Genomic DNA, 17837 nt, shown 5'->3' on the forward strand with positions numbered 1-17837 from the left:
CTATTGTAAATAATGCTATAATAAATATGGGGTAAATATATCTTTTCAAGTTAGTGTTTTTGTTTTCTTTGGAAAAATACCCACAAATACAATTGCTGGATCATATGGTAGTTCTAGTTTTATTTATTTAGGAACCTCCATACTTTTTTCCATGGTGGCTGCACCAATTTACATTCCCACCAACAGTGCACAAGAGTTTCCTTTTCTCCACATTCTCACCAACAATTTGTTATTTCTTTTGATAATAGCCATTCTAACAGGTGTGAGGTGATATCTCATGAGGTTTTGATTTGCATTTCCCTGATGATTAATGATGTTGAGCATCTTTCCATGTACCTGTCTTTAGGAAAATGTCTATTCAGATCTTTTTTCCATTTGTTGTTGTTATTATTCTGTTGAGTTGTATAAGTTCTTCATGTATTTTGAATATTAATCCTTTATCAGGTATATGATTTGTAAACATTGTCCCCCATTCAGGAGATTGCCTTTTTATTTTGTTGATGGTTTTCTTTGCTATGCAGAAGCTTTTTAGTTTAATGTAGTCTCACTTGTTTATTTTTGCTTTTGTTGCTTTTGCCTTTTGTGTCAGATTCAAAAAATCATTGCCAAGAACTAAGTCAAGGAGCTTACTGCCAATGTTTATTTCTAGGAGTTTTATGGTTTCAGGTCTTATGTTCAAGTTTAATCTACTTGGAATTAATTTTTGTTTATGGTTTAAGATAGTGGTCATGTTTCATTATTTGGCATGTGGCCATCTGGTTTTCCCAAGACAATTTATAATATTAAAGAGATTGTCCCCATTGTATATTCTTGGCTCCTTTGTTGTAAATCAATTGACCGTATATGCGTGGGTTTATTTCTGGGCTCTCTGTTCCACTGATCTATGTGTCTGTTCTTATGCCAATACCATACTATTTTAATTACTATAGCTTTGTAATTGTTTGAAATCAGGGAGCATGAGGCCTCCAGCTTTGTTCTTTTTTCTCAAGATTACTTTGGCTATTTGGGTCTCTTGTGGGCCCAAACAAATTTTAGAATTGTTTGTTCTATTGGGTTGTCAGAAAAGTCATGATGTATTTTTTCTCTGTTTTTCGTTGCAAAAATGCGTCATGACTTTTCCGATAAGCCAATATTTCTGTGAAAAATGCCATTGGAATTTTGATAAGAATTGCATTGATACCACATACCTTTTTATCTTATTGCATTAGTTGGGGTTTCCAGTATGACCTTGAAAGCCAGTGATGAGAGGGGACATCCTTGCTTTGTTCCTGATCTTAGTGGGAAAGCTTTGAGTTTCCCACCATTAGGAATGCTGTGAGCTGTAGGTTTTTTGTAGGAAGTTCCTCTTTATTCCTAGGGATTTTATCACAAACGAGTATTAAATTTTGTCAAATGTTTTTCTCTGTATCTACTTATATAATCACGTGATTTTTTCTTCTTTGGCCTGATGGATTACATTAATTGATGTTCCAATGTTGAACCATCCTTGACTACCTGGAATAAATCTCATTTGGTCATGGTGTATAATTCTGTTTATACATTGTTGGATTGGATGTACTAATATTTTGTTGAGGATTTTTGCACCTATGTTTATGAGGCTATAGTGTTGTTCATGGTACTCCTTGATGATCCTTTTAATTCCATGGGATCACTAGTGATGTCCCCTTTCATTTCTGATATTAGTGATTTGTATTCTCTCTTTTTTTCTTAATTAGCCTGGATAGAGGATTATCAATTTTATTGATCTCAAAGAACCAGCTTTTGGTGGTGTTGATTTTTTGTATTGTTTTTTTGTTTTTAATTTCATTGATTTCTACTCTATTTTTATTTCTTCTTACTTTAAATTTAATTTACTCTTTCTAGTTTCATAAGAAGCTTAGATTATTGATTTTAGATCTGCTTTCTTTTCTGATATATGTATTCAATGCCACAGGTTTTCCTCTAAGCTCTTTCTCTGCATCCCACAAATTTTGATAAGTTGTGTGTTAATTTTCATTTAGTTCTATATAGTTTTTAATTTCTCTTGAGATTTCTGTTTTGACCATGTGTTATTTAACAGTGTCTTGTTTAATCTCCAACAGTTTGGAGATATTACAGGTGTCTTTCCATTATTGATTTCCAGTTTAATTCTGTTATGGTCTGAGAGCAGACATTGTACGATTTTTATTCTTTTAAATTTAAGATGTGTTTTATAGCCAACAGTATGGTCTATCTTGGTGAATGATTCACGTGAGCTTGAGAAGAATGTGTGTTCTGCTGTTGTTCAGTGAAGTAGTCTATAGATGTCCATTATATCCAATTGATTGATAGTGGTGCTGAGTTCAACGATGCCCTTACTGGTTTTCTGCCTGTTGGATTTGTCCATTTTTGATAGGGGGACGTTGTATTCTGTAACTATAAATTCTCTTGCATTTCTATCAGTTATTTTCTCATATATTCTGAAACTCTGTTGATAGGTACATACATGTTAAGGATTATTATGTTTCCTTAGAGAATTGATACCTTTATCATTATGTAATGCTCCCCTTTATTCCTGATAACTTTCCTTGCTTTGAAGGCTGCTCAGCCTGAAATTAATACAGCTACTCCACTTTCTTTTGATTAGTGTTAACATGGTATATTTTCTATATCAATTTACTTTTACTCTACATGTGTCTATATTTAAGTGGGTTTCTTGTAGACAACATAGAGCTGGGTCTTATTTTTTTATCTATTTTGACAATCTGTCTTTTAGTGCATTAAAACCATTGATGTTCTATTTTTTCTTCCACTCTCTTTATGGCTTTAGATGTTTTAACTGAGTAGTTTATATAACTGCATTTTCTCTCCTTTCTTAGCATATCAGTTATACTTTTTTTTAACTATGATTAGTGTTTACATTAGAGTTTGCAATATACATTTACAATTAATCGAAGTCCACTTTCAAATAGCACTATACCGGTTCACAGTAATGTGAGTATCTTATAATAAAATACCCCTAACTCCTTCCTCCCATCCATTGTAACATTACTATCATTCAATTCACATATACAGAAACATACATAAGCACAGATATAAAGTGTGTATATATATATATGTGTGTGTGTGTGTATATATATACACATATATAAAATACATAATTGAACATATTGTTGCTGTTAGTTTGAACACACTGTTATCTGTTAGATCAATTAAGAATAATAACAATAAAATTTTTTGTTTTACCTTTACTTCTTCCCACTCCAAAGCTCTTCCTTTCTGTATGAATGAGTTTATATCCTGTTTTCCTTCTCTCTGAAAAACTTCTTTTAACATTTTTTGCAAGGCAAGACTTTGGCACCAAATTCCCTCAGTTTTTGTTTGTCTCAGAAAGTTTTCTTTATTTTTTCTTCAATTTTTAAAACATTTTTATTACATTTATTGGGATGACATTGGTTAGTAAAATTATATGGGTTTCAAATGTACATTTCTATAATACATCATCTATATATTTTATTGTGTGTTATTTCATAGGCTAAAGCATTCTAGGTTGGTGGATGTTTTTCCCTCAATATTTTAAATAATTCACTCCACTCTTTTCTTGCGTGGTTTCTGAGAAGTTGAATTAATTCTTACCTTTGTTCCTCTATAAATAAGCTGTTTTTTCTTCTGGCTTATTTGGAATTTTTTTTCTTTGATTTTCTGCAATTTGAAAATGATATGCCGGGCCGGCCGAGTGGCGCGATGGTTAAGAGCTGGCTTGGGACGCCAGAGGACCCCGGTTCGGATCCCACATATGAGGGCCAGTGACACTGCTCTCTATAGCTAAGATGCTGAACAACAGCTCAACCTGGAGCTGGGCTGCTGTGAGTCGCCGGTGACGGCATAGGCTGTAGTCCCTGTGGCAATGGGTTGCCATGGGCTACTGTGTGTAGCCGGCAGCCAGTGTGAGCAGCTAGCAGCCGCAGTGAGCAGCCGTCCAGAAGCCGACGACTGATCTGCCTCATATGTGAAGAGCGCAATGATGGTGCCAACTTGGGCCAGTGAAGCAACGTCCTCCACAACTAGACTGAAGAACAAAACGACAGCAACTTGTCTGTTCCCCTTCCCTCAATTCCCCAGCATTGTTCCCATCCCCCAATTCCCCAATAAAAATCTTAAAAACAAAACAAAACAAAAAAGAAAATGATATGCCTAGATTTAGATTTTTTTTTTAATTTTATTCTGCTTGGTGTTTTTTTGAGCTTCCTGAATTTGTGGTTTGGTATCTAACATTAATTTGGGGGATATTATCAGTCATTATTATTTCAAATATCTCTTTCCTTTTTCTCTTTCTTTTCCTTCAGGCATAATTTCACATTATGTTACACTTTTTGTAATTGTCCCACAGTTCTTAGATGTCCTGGGTTGGAGAGGTGGAGGTGTTCAGTTTTGCCATTTGCTTTTCAGCATTGGAGTTTTTTATTGAGATATCTTCAAGCTCAGAGGCTTTCCTTAGCTGTGTCCAGTCTACTAATAAGCCCATCAAAGACATTCTTCAATATTATTACAGTATTTTTTATCTTTAGCATTTTTTTCTGGTTCTTTCTCAGAATTTCCATCTCTCCACACGTTGCCCATCTGTTCTTGCATGCTGTCTATTTTATCCACTAGTGCCTTTAGCATAGTAATCACAGTTGTTTTAAATTCATGGTCTTATAATTCCAACATCCTTGCCATATCTAAGTCTACTTCTGCTTGCTCTGTCTCTTCAAAGTCTGTTTTTTGTTTTTTGTTTTTTTTAGTATGTCTTCTGACTTTTCTTAACAGCCAGAGATGATGTACTAGGTAAAAGAAATTACTGTAAATAAATTGCTATAGTGTGGTAATAAGGTATGGGGGAAAGGAAGTGTTCTCTGTGATTGTGTCTCATCCTTCAAGTCAGTCTGTACATCTGGACTGTAAACTTTACAAGTGCTTCTTAGCACCCCCATTCTTAAATTGGATAGTGGGTTACAGAGAGCTCGGACTGGGTATTTGTTTACTCTCATGTGAAAGGCTAGTGCATATTTCCTTTCCCCCAGGTTAGTTAGACTATAATAAAACCCCAGTGAGTTAGGATCTGGTGAAATAGTTTCTCATGAGGGAAGACCTTGTTATGAAGAACAGAATGCTGTGGTGTATTTCAAAATGGTTCCTTTTCCCTTATCCCTGCAAATATTTTTCTCAGATATTCACTGTGAAAACCTAATAGAGTTCCAAAGTAAAACTCACGGAAGTGCAGAGGGCCTTGATAACTGGGTCCTCCTGTAGGTTTTATGTCTCAGGCTTTTCTACAGTGAACCTCCAGCAATTTGTCAATTGCAATTCAGGTTTTTCTACTCCAGCACTGGCTCCTGGGGAGTTTTCAGCTTATCAGTTTCTGCTTTGGTAAGTTGTGATTCTCTGTATTTGCCTGGCAGTCTCTCAAATTTGGAGGGCAACAATTTGCCCTGTAACTTCAGTTCTCTTACAGATTTAAGAAGAATTATTGATTTTTCAGTTTGCTCAGCTTTTTACTTGTAGTTGGAATGGAGTAGCAACTTCCAAGCTTTTTATATGCTGGCCCAGAAATCATCCTTTTGCTTTTTAAAATATAGTTTCATTATATTTATAGTCCCTTAAAAGGATATCATACTGCATGTAGTTTTTTGGAACTTATCTTTTTACTTATTATATTGCTAAGTCATTCACATTTTTGTACTTAGTTATAATCAATTCAGTTGACTGATGTGTAATATGGCTTTATGTCATTATACTGCATTGATTTATTTTTCCTGTCAATAACAATTTCTAAAAGCCAGGTCATGAGACTTGATAGCCTGTGCTCTTTCCATTGAGCCAAACACTCCTCAACACAGAAGAGTGTTCATTTTACAAAGTGGCAAGTTCACCAGAATGAACTTGTTCAAATATGATCAACATATACAGCCTCTTTTTGTGAGTCCAGAAAATGCAGTTGGGGGAAGTGTGACATTAACAATTAAACTATGCAATTTGTTTGCGCCATGAATGCTTGTGTGTTTTGTTTTGCTTGCCATCATTGGTTCAGTGTTTATTTGTTCCTATTGTGTTCCAAAGACTTATCTTTCAGCATTTCAACATGAACTTAAGTCTAACTTTAAATATTTTTCTTTCTACCTTTTGACTTCTGAGTAAAAGTGACTCAAGGGAGGGAAATAGTGAAGAGATCAGGGGTTAAATAAGCAAACAACCAGTTATCTTGAACTCTGTAGCACAGAGCCAGTGTTATTTCTAATAGTGCAACAGCTGACAATATTGTTTCTTAAGAAAAATGAAATTAGTTCTTAGAAATGATGTATCATGCATGCTTATTTTAAATGAAAGAAATGACATGCATCTTAATTCTGCTGCAGTTTCGTTTGTATTCCTTCTGGGCTCTAAATGTCGTTGCTCTTGTTTTTTTAAACATGTCCTAGATTATGAATTGGCTTGTAGGGAGCAGAGGTCTCCCTGAAACCCCTGGTTCTTAATAGCCTCAAGAGAGGTGTTGCACAAGTTCTAAATATTCTGGTTTGAAGCCATGTGTTGGATGACTGTGTTGCTTTTGCAGCTGTAGTTTAAATTAGAAACATCCTACCTTCTCAACAGAATGTTTACAGAGATCAGATTGTAAAAAGGCTTTTTATAGCATATAACTTCCAAAAGAGGTATATTAGACCCTACTTGCTTGATTCAGGATGAGTGGAGTACAACAAAATTCAGATTAAAGAGACGTGTACCTTTGAGACTGTTTCTATAATGAGAAGCAATCAGTCTCGTCATGTTCCATTAAGATGGAGTGTACCATGAATTTAAATTTTACATTGTTCCTTTAAGAAAATCTCTCCTTCATTCTCCCCTCATGTCTTTGGGTGTTTTTTAAATTTACTTTAAATATTCAGATTTTTAAATTTTTTAATTATGAAATTCTGGTCAGGTCTGGTGGTAGAACAACATTGTACAGATTATAGGCAACTCATCCATGTTTTGATGCGTGAAAACTGAACCCAAGCCTCCCAAGCATGAACTTGATGATTTAGTCCCAGCACTGGTCCTACCACACACTCAAAGTGGGGCACATAAACACTTCAAGATAATTTTTACTGGGCTTCCACGACCTTGTATAGCCTGACAGCACAGCAGATTTGGGGTTCCACTTGAAGACTACAAGAAATTTGTTTCAGTAGATGTCATTCTAAAGAACTCTACTTTTAATTCACCAGTGGTATTGACCATCTGCTTGGGGAAACTTCCAGATGCTGCATGCTGCTTTGGGACGCTTGTGGCCTTACCTAATCCTTACTTTTCTATCCAGATTTTAATATTCATTCTTTTCTTCCTATCTTTGACATTTATCCTGTGGACTCTTCCTGAAGCATATTGTCTTTTCTCTCTCATAACTCCTGAAGATAGCACTTATTTATAAAGTTCATGATATAAAGACAAAAGAAGTGAATAGCATAAAGCCCTGGTTTTGAAAGGCAAAAATAAGGAGGCATGAAAACAAGTACCAATATTTCCTGATACTTAGGAAAAAAAAAGACATAGAACAAAGAAACTTGGAGACACTTTCCATATTCATAATATTGAGTTTAGGATGCAGAGTAACTGAATTTGAAAGGACAAATTTTAGAGTCAGACATAGACTCTAGTCTCAACTGTGTCCCATTTTATCAATGTGACCTTGAGTCAGTTATGTCCCCTTTATCAATCTCTGCTTCCTTATCTAGAATATTGGAACAATATTATAATATCATCTGCTACTAGGTTTGTTATCAACATCAAGCAGGAGAACAAGTATAAAGCTGTCAGCACAGGGCATGGCACATACAAAAGGCTCAACAAAGGTAGAATTTATTATTGTCTTACACATTAGTAATAAACAAAATGTACATGTAGTATGACTTGATTTTTACTTTGGGCAATCCACTTTGGGACCAAAGTTCCTCTAAAATGAAAGGGTTGGACTAGAAAACAAAAAGCCATTCTCTTAAGAGCCCCTTCCAGCTTACTGATTTCCTCTGGAATAGGATTGATAAATTGACTCACATCCTGAAAAGTTTATCTCATCTAGTCTTCTTATGAAGGGATAAAACAAAGTCCCAAATTCTAGAATGTCAGAAGGACAATGAAGTAGATTGGGAAATGGATGGAATTTCTTGTGGCACATGTCCCTTTTCTGAAGGGGTGAAATATTAAGCACTAGGAGCCTGCCTGACAAAGAGCAAGACAACCAAATATTACAAATACGTGTTTGGGTAAAAATTCAGCAAGAAATAGACACATTTATTTATATGTATCAATTTATTTCTTCATTCAGTGGATGAATGGGTAAATGAATGAGCCCAATCTGCTTAATTAAAATATCTATTTTCAATATCTTTACTGTTTCATTCTGTGAAATGAATGATTCAAGTTTGCTGAAGTGCCTTAGAATTGGAAAACCCTTACCTCATGCTGTTCTAGATAGTTGAAAGCAAAATAGTACTAATTGAGTCATTCTGAGGAGCAAGACATCGAATGGAATATGGAAGATCGCTACTTATTTTTTTTGTCTTCTCTCAAATTTAAGAATGAAGGGAAATGGTCACCTTTCTAATTATGTAGGGAACGGAATAATTATTTTTAATTAACCACATCTATAAATACTGCTCAAATATGGACTATGCCTACATGTTTATGATGAAGAAACCACAAAATCAGGGCTTAGACTGTGTCCCAACTCTGAATTGTTTGGGCAATGAGTAGATAAAGGGTGACACTAGGGTGTAGAAAAAATGACCAATAGGAACATATAATATTGTGGGGCTAGAATGCTTCTGGCTGCCTCTATTGACAATCCTGGTCTGGGGACCAGGAGAAACGTGATTCTCTAAATGTTGGTGGTTCACTTTTCTTAAAGACAGTTCACTGATCAGAAGTTCAGGGAATCCCAAAAATTCCTTGTCCCTTGTTGCACCCAATTTATTACACAATTTTGTGCACTCTTATGTGTGTGAGCCTTGTTTCTCAAATGACATCCACAATGATTTGAGATGTTTTTCATTTTGCCTTTTCAGATTTCAAGTTGGAGAATTTTTCAGGTCATAACAGGAAAATGCTGCTGATTTTGTTCCTCATAATAATTTGCTCCCATGTTTCTGTGAACCAAGATTCTGGTAAGGAAAAATGACGGAAAGAATTCTTTTCTTTAATTTTCATTTTGGAAAATAAATATGATTTTACCTACTTAAAAGTTGTTTTGTTTCACTTTGTTTTGATTTTGATAGTGGTAAGGGTGGGGTGGTAAATCAATTTCTTTTTCTTGTCCCCCTGTGTTCCTTTGAAGATCATTTTTTTGTGGACTGTGATAATGATAGAAAGATATTAGAGCTGTTACTTTGTCCTCAGTTTCAACCCCATTTAGGTCTTCTGGGAGGTTGCATAAATTTCTGTCTCTTAATATTAGGTTCAGGCCTGGAAAATTTGGAATGTCTCTTTCTAATTTATTTGTGTCCAAATATTATCTCAGTTAAGTATCCAGATTTTGCTCCAATTTAAACCATTTTTCTGCTTACTGTAAAGAAAGTGTTTTTACTCTGAAGAGAAAGCTCATTGCTGTCTACTGCTTGTCAGCAATCTATGTTCAGTGGACTTCAAGTCAAAACACTGGCCAATTCACTGCCTCTACTGCCTCTTAAATAATTAGTTCTTATACTGTCACTTCATGTCCAGGACCACCTATATTAGCTTTTACAATTTTCTCAGGGACTCTGATCTTTGTAGCAAGTTTTCTGAAGAGATGAACTAAAATTTTTTCCTGCAAACATCTTCCTTTGATGTTTCATGGTGCTTGATATTTTTAAAGAAAGGCAATACTTTTTCCCCAATTGTTTTGTGGTTCAGACATAGTGATGGACATTATCAGAGCCTGAATCTAGCTCACATGCTAGTTGTCTACATTTTCTTTCTCCACACAAGATGTGAAGGTTTATCCATGAATAGAAAGGTCACTTTTGGTCACAAGTCAAGCCATCCTGACAGACCTCATAGGGTTTCCAGCCTTCTCTTAGAGGAAGATATTGATTCACCCTCACTTATATCTCCCCATGAGATGCTGCTGGATATATGATCATTAAAGGGATCTCACATTGGTTGAAATTAGATTATTTAGAAGATAAGAAAGAATGATTTTATCCTCTATGCCTTGGTCAGGCTGCTATAAATAGAATGAAATAGGATGTGGGGGGTGGCCAAAGCTGTAGAGAGGAAAAGATTGATGTTATTGTAATTTGATTAGAATTTGTCTAATAATCATTTCAGATGATCAGAATCTCAGAGTGAGGAGGGACCTTAGATATTTTCTTATTAAATGTACTCGTTTTAAAGGTGAGGAAACTGAAGCTCAACTATTGGGTTGTCAGAAATGTCATGACATATTTTTTCTATGTTTTTTGTTGCAAAAATGCATCATGACTTTTCCAACAACCCAATATGTTGAATGGCTCAACAGAACTGGTAGAGTTAACTGATAACAAAGTCAGGACTTCCATTACTTGTTCAATTACACTGTGTTTTTTAAAATACACACCATCTAGACACGCAGAGACATTTCCCTTCCCCAGATGAGAAATGGATCTTAAAGTGATGAGAGCTCTGAATTCAAACCAGCAGACCACCAACAAACAACATTTTGTACTTGAACCCAGTGATTCTCTATCACATAAAAATGTAATTCTACATACCCAGCATTGAATCTAACATTGAATGAAGCCTTAAAAGTTCAGCAAAGTATTGTATTTCTATATAAAAATTATATTTTTAATAGAAACTAAGCGAAAATTCCTAAGTTAAAGTTTATTGGTTTCTATCACATTTTATGCGTGTGACAGTAAATTTACCAATTATAATGCTTACTCATATGATTCACCAAAAATTTTATAAATAACTTTAAAATAGATTAAGGCAATCCCATATTCTTATGATATTTCAGTATTTTTAAAAATTTATTTGACACTTTGGCATTAAAAAAACAATAATTTTATAAGTTAATCAGATGAATTGTTGGAGTGCTTAAATTGGAATCTCAATGAAAGATTATCTTTTAGATTTCTCCATTCAAACAAATTTGAAGCAGTTTAATTCTCAATTAAAATTTTTATCCCCTTGATATAAATTGAGGTCAAATTTTGATAGAAAAATTACAAAGGGAAATTATCCACTGAGTGTATAAAAACCCAGGATTTTCTATTTCTAATGAACTAATTCCTTGCAAAAGAGATGCTTACTTTTGCAATCAGTTCAAAAGAGAAGGTATCTAAAAGAATCTGCCCAAGAAACAAATATTTTTTTTCTTGAGAAGATGAGTAATTTCAGGCTATTTTCAGTTCATTGGGAAGGTATTAAAAAATACAGATGAAAGATGAAAGTTTTTCCCATATGGTTGGCATTAAACATGGTAGTAAATTTTTAAAGTTTATGCTTTGTTTATGTTTGTGTGTGGTTTTAGGCCCCGAGTTTGCAGATGTCGTATTTCTGGTGGACAGCTCTGATCACCTGGGTGCGAAGTCCTTCCCTTTTGTGAAAACGTTCATCAACAAAATGATCACCAGTCTCCCCATAGAAGCCAACAAATACCGCGTGGCCCTGGCCCAGTACAGCGACAAGCTCCACAGTGAATTCCAGCTGAACACCTTCAAGAGCAGGAACCCCATGCTGAACCACCTCAAGAAGAACTTCTCATTCATGGGCGGCCCCCTCCGCATAGGAAACGCTCTCCAAGAGGCTCACAGGACCTATTTTTCTGGACCCGCCAATGGGAGAGACAAGAAGCTGTTTCCCCCGATTTTGGTGGTCCTGGCTTCTGCCGAGTCCGAGGATGACGTGGAAGAGGCGTCCAAGGCTCTGCGGGATGATGGGGTGAGGATCATCTCCGTGGGGCTGCAACAAGCTTCTGAGGAGAACCTGAAGGCCATGGCCACAGCTCAGTTTCATTTCAACCTTCGATCCGTCAGAGACCTCAGCGCATTTCCCCAGAACATGACGCAGATCATCAAGGATGCTGCTCAGTACAAGGAAGGAGCAGTCGATGATACTCTCATCGAAGGTGGGCTTAGGGCGCACATATAGAAATGATGATAAAATGCTTTTGACAGATCAACATGGAGAGAGGATTGAGACTCTGTGAACATGCCTTCCCTCAAAAGCTGGGCTGCATTTTCAGATGTTAAATATCTGTGTGCTGAAAAGGGCCCGATGATTGCGGCCATTTTAAATCTAGTGAACCCCACAAGCCTTGGTTTTCCATGTTTTAACCATGCTGCACGTTATTTATAAGGCTTCTTAAAAATCAGGGATGCCTTCTCCCTGCTACCAGCTTCCCTCTCTCAGAGCTATCTCCCTGGGCTTTATTTGGTAATTTTATTTGGTAGTTTTATTACTGGTTCATTTAAAAGGTAATTTTTTTTTTTCTGTTTCTGAAAGAAATCCTTGACTACAGAAGTCACGTAATGTAAACACAGAATGTTAGAGCTGGAAACAACTTCAGGTAGCCCAAACCCCCTGTTGTGAAGGTTGGAACTGCAGGCATGCTTAGAGGTGTTAACATGGCTTGGCCCAGGGCCACACTGGAGTTTGAAGTCAGAGCTAGGTCAGGTCTCTTGATTCCCAGACCCATGCAGTTTTGGCCCCATGCTGCCTCCCTTCCTGATTCTCTTTCTGGTCTGTCCCCTTGTACTATTCTATTAACTAATAAAAAAAAGGCCAAGAGTTTATGAATATCATTCAAGTGAGGAGCAGGGGAGAGCCAGTAAAAAACAATTTGCTCAAAGTACACCAGTCCAAATAAGTAACATAGGAAACTCCCATTATTTCTGATTAAATTGAATAATGACATGACATATATCATTATCTATTGTTAACAGAGAATGTTTTTCTGGTGGTAACCTGTGAAAATATGAATCCTATTGCTAGCATCTTCCCCAAATAAAATAATGGAAAATGCGGTTGCATTCCATTACCATCCCTGAGGAATATTTGGACTATAACTGCTGATTTTAATGGTGATGATGCTTAAATGATTTTAATATATAGTAGTCGCTGCTGTTCATTTAATGAGTTATGTACCAGGCTCCATGCTAATCACATGGACTCATTTAATCCCCAAAACAACTCTATGAGATAAATATTATTTCCATTTTATAGATGAGGATATTGAAGCTGGGCGATTAGCTAAGACCTAGTATTTGAACCCAGGACCCTCTGATCCCGGCTTCATAATTGTTTTGTATACCTCCTTGTTTCTTTAAGTACATAATCAAGCTCTGGTAGATGTTCTCCATGCCTTCAAATGCTGAGCAGAGATGCTGAACCTCCCACTCAAATTGTGCTTCCTCATTCCTTGCCCTCACAGTTTGCCAAGGCCCTTCTGTGGCTGACGTTGTGTTCCTGTTGGATGTGTCCATCAATGGCAGCCAGGAGAACTTGGACTATCTTAAAGAATTCCTAGAAGAAAGTGTCTCTGCTCTTGACATAAAGGAAAACTGTATGAGGATTGCCCTTGTGACTTATAGCAATGAGACGAAAGTGATAAATTCACTGAGCAGGGGCATCAATAAGTCAGAGGTTCTCCAGGATATACAGAAGCTCTCTCCCCAAGCTGGGGAGGCCTACACTGGAGCTGCCATTGGAAAGATCAGGAACGAAGTCTTCAGGGCACAGAATGGCAGTCGGAAGAATCAGGGAGTGCCCCAGATTGCTGTGCTGGTGACCCACCGACCATCGCAAGACAATGTGACCGAGGCAGCCGTTGACCTCCGGCGCCAGGGCGTGACCATCTTCACCATGGGCATAGAGGGGGCCAGTGATACCCAGCTGCAAAAGATAGCATCACACCCCACTGAGCAGTACGTCTCCAAACTGAAGACCTTCTCCGACCTGGCTGCTCACAACCAGACCTTTCTGAAGAAGCTGCGAAAGCAAATAACACACACAGTCTCTGTCTCTTCAGAACGGACTGAAACTCTCAAATCTGGTAAAGTATTTTGCTGAGAGAACAATTATTCAGAACCCTGTTCTTTTTTCTTGTCTTTTAGGTATTCAGAAAGGAATTGGTGGGTGTGAGGTGGAGAGAGAATAAATTCCTAATTTTTTACTTTAGCTTGATCACATTAAATGTAAATTGGGGGGATATGAGCTATTGAGATATTGGAATGGGGGAAAGTGTTTTCCCTTTTTTACTTCCTCTTTTGTGCAGTTTTAATTGGATTCTTCGTTATTTATAAACACCCCAGAACGCCATCCTTTGCTAGTTTTCTTCCCTCACTTATCTCTTTCTCTTCTTTGCCTTTTGTGTTCCCCTGTTCTTTCCTTTGTTTCTTTTTCCTTTTTTGTAATTTTCTCTCCTTTTTCTTCATCCTTCCGCCCCAAATTCCAGTTTAGAGAATGAACAGGAAGCATGATTTGGATTGAGGACAGAGTAATTAATTTGTTGTGAAGTACTATTCTAGTATCTGTGAATTTAGACAGACAGAGAGTAATGTATTTTATATATTACAAGTGCACATGTATGCTACCTAAATGTGTGTATGTACACATACAAGTGTATATGTATATAATCTTTAACAAATATTTACAGCATGTTTACTATAAAAGTGCCATTGTCCTACACAAATAAGGCCACTGACAATACCCTCAGTTTTATTAATTGACTCAGAGTGGGTGAGGAGTAAATAATTTGTTCAAGATTTCAAAAAAGAGAGCTCAGACATCCACAATGTTCAGTTAAAAACCTTCTCCATGTCACAACACACCAACTGACTTTGTGAAGCAGTTATTCAGTAATGAGAGAAGTGACTTGTACAAAACCTCTTCAAGTTTTCTAATTTTCACTATATCCAGATTTATCCTGACTCATGGCAGAGAATTATGCAAATAGTCTTAAACTGTGAGAAGAAATGCATTTGGCCCAACTGATGTTAAGATTCCCCTATGTTAAGCTAGCAGAGCTTGTCTTTTATGCCTAGAACCTGTTTCTCATTTTTCTGTCTGAAAAGGCTCATCATATTTGTTCTTCTTCCTATCTGTTCCCATTTCTTCTTCACACTGACCCCAATGCTGCACTCAACCTTCTGGTTCCATTTCAGGTTGTGTGGACACTGAAGAAGCAGACATCTACCTGCTCATTGATGGCTCTGGGAGCATTCAGGCCACAGACTTCCAAGAAATGAAGACCTTCCTGTCACAGGTTGTAAAGATGTTCAACATTGCTCCTGATAAGGTGCGGGTTGGGGCCGTTCAGTATGCTGACAGCTGGGACTTGGAATTTGACATCAGTAAATACACTAACAAGCAGGATTTGGTAAAGGCCATTGAGAACATCAGGCAGAAGGGTGGGAGTACCAACACAGGTGCAGCCCTGAATTTCACGCTGGGGCTGTTGCAAAAAGCAAAGAAGCAGCGAGGCAACAGAGTGCCACGTCATCTTGTTGTCCTGACCGATGGCAAGTCCCAGGATAGCGTCTTGGAGCCTGCGAACAGACTGAGAGAAGAGTTCATCCGTGTTTATGCCATCGGGGTCAAGGAGGCCAACCAATCCCAGCTGCAAGAAATTGCTGGCGAGGAGAAGAGGGTGTACTATGTGCATGACTTTGATGCTTTGAAAGACATAAGAAACAAAGTGGTTCAAGAAATCTGTACTGAAGAAGGTAGGAGAATGGCGGCTTTCTTGCACTTCAGCTCACAAATTGCCTTCCTGCGACATTTGACATTGCAGGTTTAGAGAAACAACATAAACTTCCAAGTTGAGACTTGTTGACTTGTGTAGCTGGGTTTGTTTCCAGAACAAAACTGAGGGCCCATTACAGTGTTGTTCTAAATCTAAAAGCATAAAAATGTGTGCTTATTAAAAATACTTATTATTTCCTAATAAGTATTAATGAGCTTCTTCCCACAAACCCCTGCTAGCATGCATGATTAGACACTGTGTAATATGATTATGTGGTTTCTGATTTTAAGGAGTCCTCCAGGTTTATTTCAATTGTTTTTTAATGAAACATTTATGAAATCTTTTAGAGCTATATCAGTAGTTTTCAAACATGGGAGATTCGGTCCCCTCAGGGGACACTTGGCCATGTCTAGAGACATTTTCGGCTGTCATAACTAAGGGAGTGCTAGAGGCATCTAACAGGAAGGGGTCAGACTGCTAAACATTCTACAGTATCCTACAGTGTCCTCCAGTGCATGGGCTACCCTCCACATCAAAAATCACCTGGCCCAAAACGTCAGCGGTGCTGAGGGGGAGAAACCCTGAGTTCTATAATGGATTGAGGTAAATTACTAAACAACAGGATAGGCTCACTTTTATGGCCTCCAATGCTTTATTTACCTGCTAACAATCCTTACCAAGCACACACTTAACTTCAATATAGAATTATTTGTGTGTGGGGTTTTCCTGTTCACACTTAGTTGTTTTTGTTTTTTTTCACATGCAGCCAACTTGAGTAAACCTCTCCCTTTTCCCCATGCAGCCTGCAAAGAGATGAAAGCTGACATCATGTTTCTGGTGGACAGTTCTGGCAGTATAGGATCTGAAAACTTCCGCAAAATGAAAACATTTATGAAAAACCTGGTGAACAAATCTCAGATTGGGGCAGATCGGGTGCAAATCGGTGTAGTCCAGTTCAGCGACATCAGTAAGGAAGAGTTTCAGCTCAACAAATATATGTTCCAAAGTGAGATTTCAGATGCAATAGACCAAATGGATCCCATTGAACAAAACACATTGACTGGTAATGCCCTGACCTTTGTGTCTCAGTACTTCAGCCCCACCAAGGGGGCCCGGCCCAACGTCAGGAAGTTTCTCATCCTCATCACGGATGGTGAAGCTCAAGACATAGTCAAGGACCCAGCAGTAGCACTTCGGCAACAAGGCATAATTATCTACTCTGTGGGGGTGTTTGGCTCCAATGTCACCCAGCTTGAGGAGATCAGCGGGAGGCCGGAGATGGTTTTTTATGTTGAGAATTTTGACATTCTGCAGCGCATTGAAGATGATCTTGTCTTTGGAATATGCAGCCCCCATGAAGGTAGGCCTGGGCATATCCACTAGCGGGACCACCCAAACAGTATGTATCCATTGTTAGTCATTATTTCCTGAATTAAGTAGACTACTATTTGAACATTGTAAACTTTTTGTTTAATTGAAATGTTTATCCTAGTGGCTTTTGTTCTACATATAAAATGCAGCTTTCCCCAATAGAACTGTTGAATTAATTTTGGGAACAATTTTGGTCCACTTTGATTTGTTCCCATTTGTAAACGAATAGCACTAGGTGATGAGGCATCCATTTAAGAAAAGTGGTATCATAGTGGGTCTTAGGTCAGGCTCCCTAGAGGCAGAAGCTGAGTCAGGGATTCCTGTGGAAGTGGTTTACTGAGGAGGTGTTTTCAGAAGGGGAGTAAGGAAAGCAGGACAGTGCATGGGTAGGAGCTAAGCAACGATGTGGTCTTAGCTGGAGTCTAGCTTCAACATGATCCCATGGGAAACTCTCTAGCATGAATTCTACCACTGAATTTGTTCCACCTTGAGGTGAAGGGCCCAGCCAGCCTCACACAACCTGAGTCTTTGGGCTATGTGTGGGCTGCCACGGCAGACAATAGAGGGGCATAACCTGCTGGGCAACATAGTTCCTCTTTGGCTTAACATTCATTATATGTGTTGGTTTTATAGTTTTTATTATAAAAACCATTATTTATATAAAATGAGATAATGTTTATGAAAAAAACCTAAGGAACTGGTTTATACTGTGACCCACCAGGCTTAATGACAGAAGAATTCTGAAAAATATCTATGAAGGAGATGGTCTTATGGAGTTTTAAGT

General features: G+C 37.6%; 1 protein-coding gene across 1 annotated transcript in view; it reads left to right on the forward strand.

The window, feature by feature from the left end:
• The first annotated feature begins 9043 nt into the window (after nt 1–9043).
• COL6A6 (collagen type VI alpha 6 chain) overlaps nt 9044–17837 on the forward strand; it is a 101675-nt gene continuing 92881 nt past the window's right edge. Inside the window, 5 exon segments of the mRNA XM_019628915.1 lie at nt 9044–9137; nt 11468–12064; nt 13370–13990; nt 15102–15662; nt 16485–17052. Coding sequence (XP_019484460.1) covers nt 9077–9137; nt 11468–12064; nt 13370–13990; nt 15102–15662; nt 16485–17052 — 2408 coding nt within the window. The 5' untranslated portion in view covers nt 9044–9076.

The sequence above is a fragment of the Hipposideros armiger genome, unplaced genomic scaffold (assembly GCF_001890085.2).
Source record: "Hipposideros armiger isolate ML-2016 unplaced genomic scaffold, ASM189008v1 scaffold_818, whole genome shotgun sequence".
NCBI classification, from domain to species: Eukaryota; Metazoa; Chordata; class Mammalia; order Chiroptera; family Hipposideridae; genus Hipposideros; species Hipposideros armiger.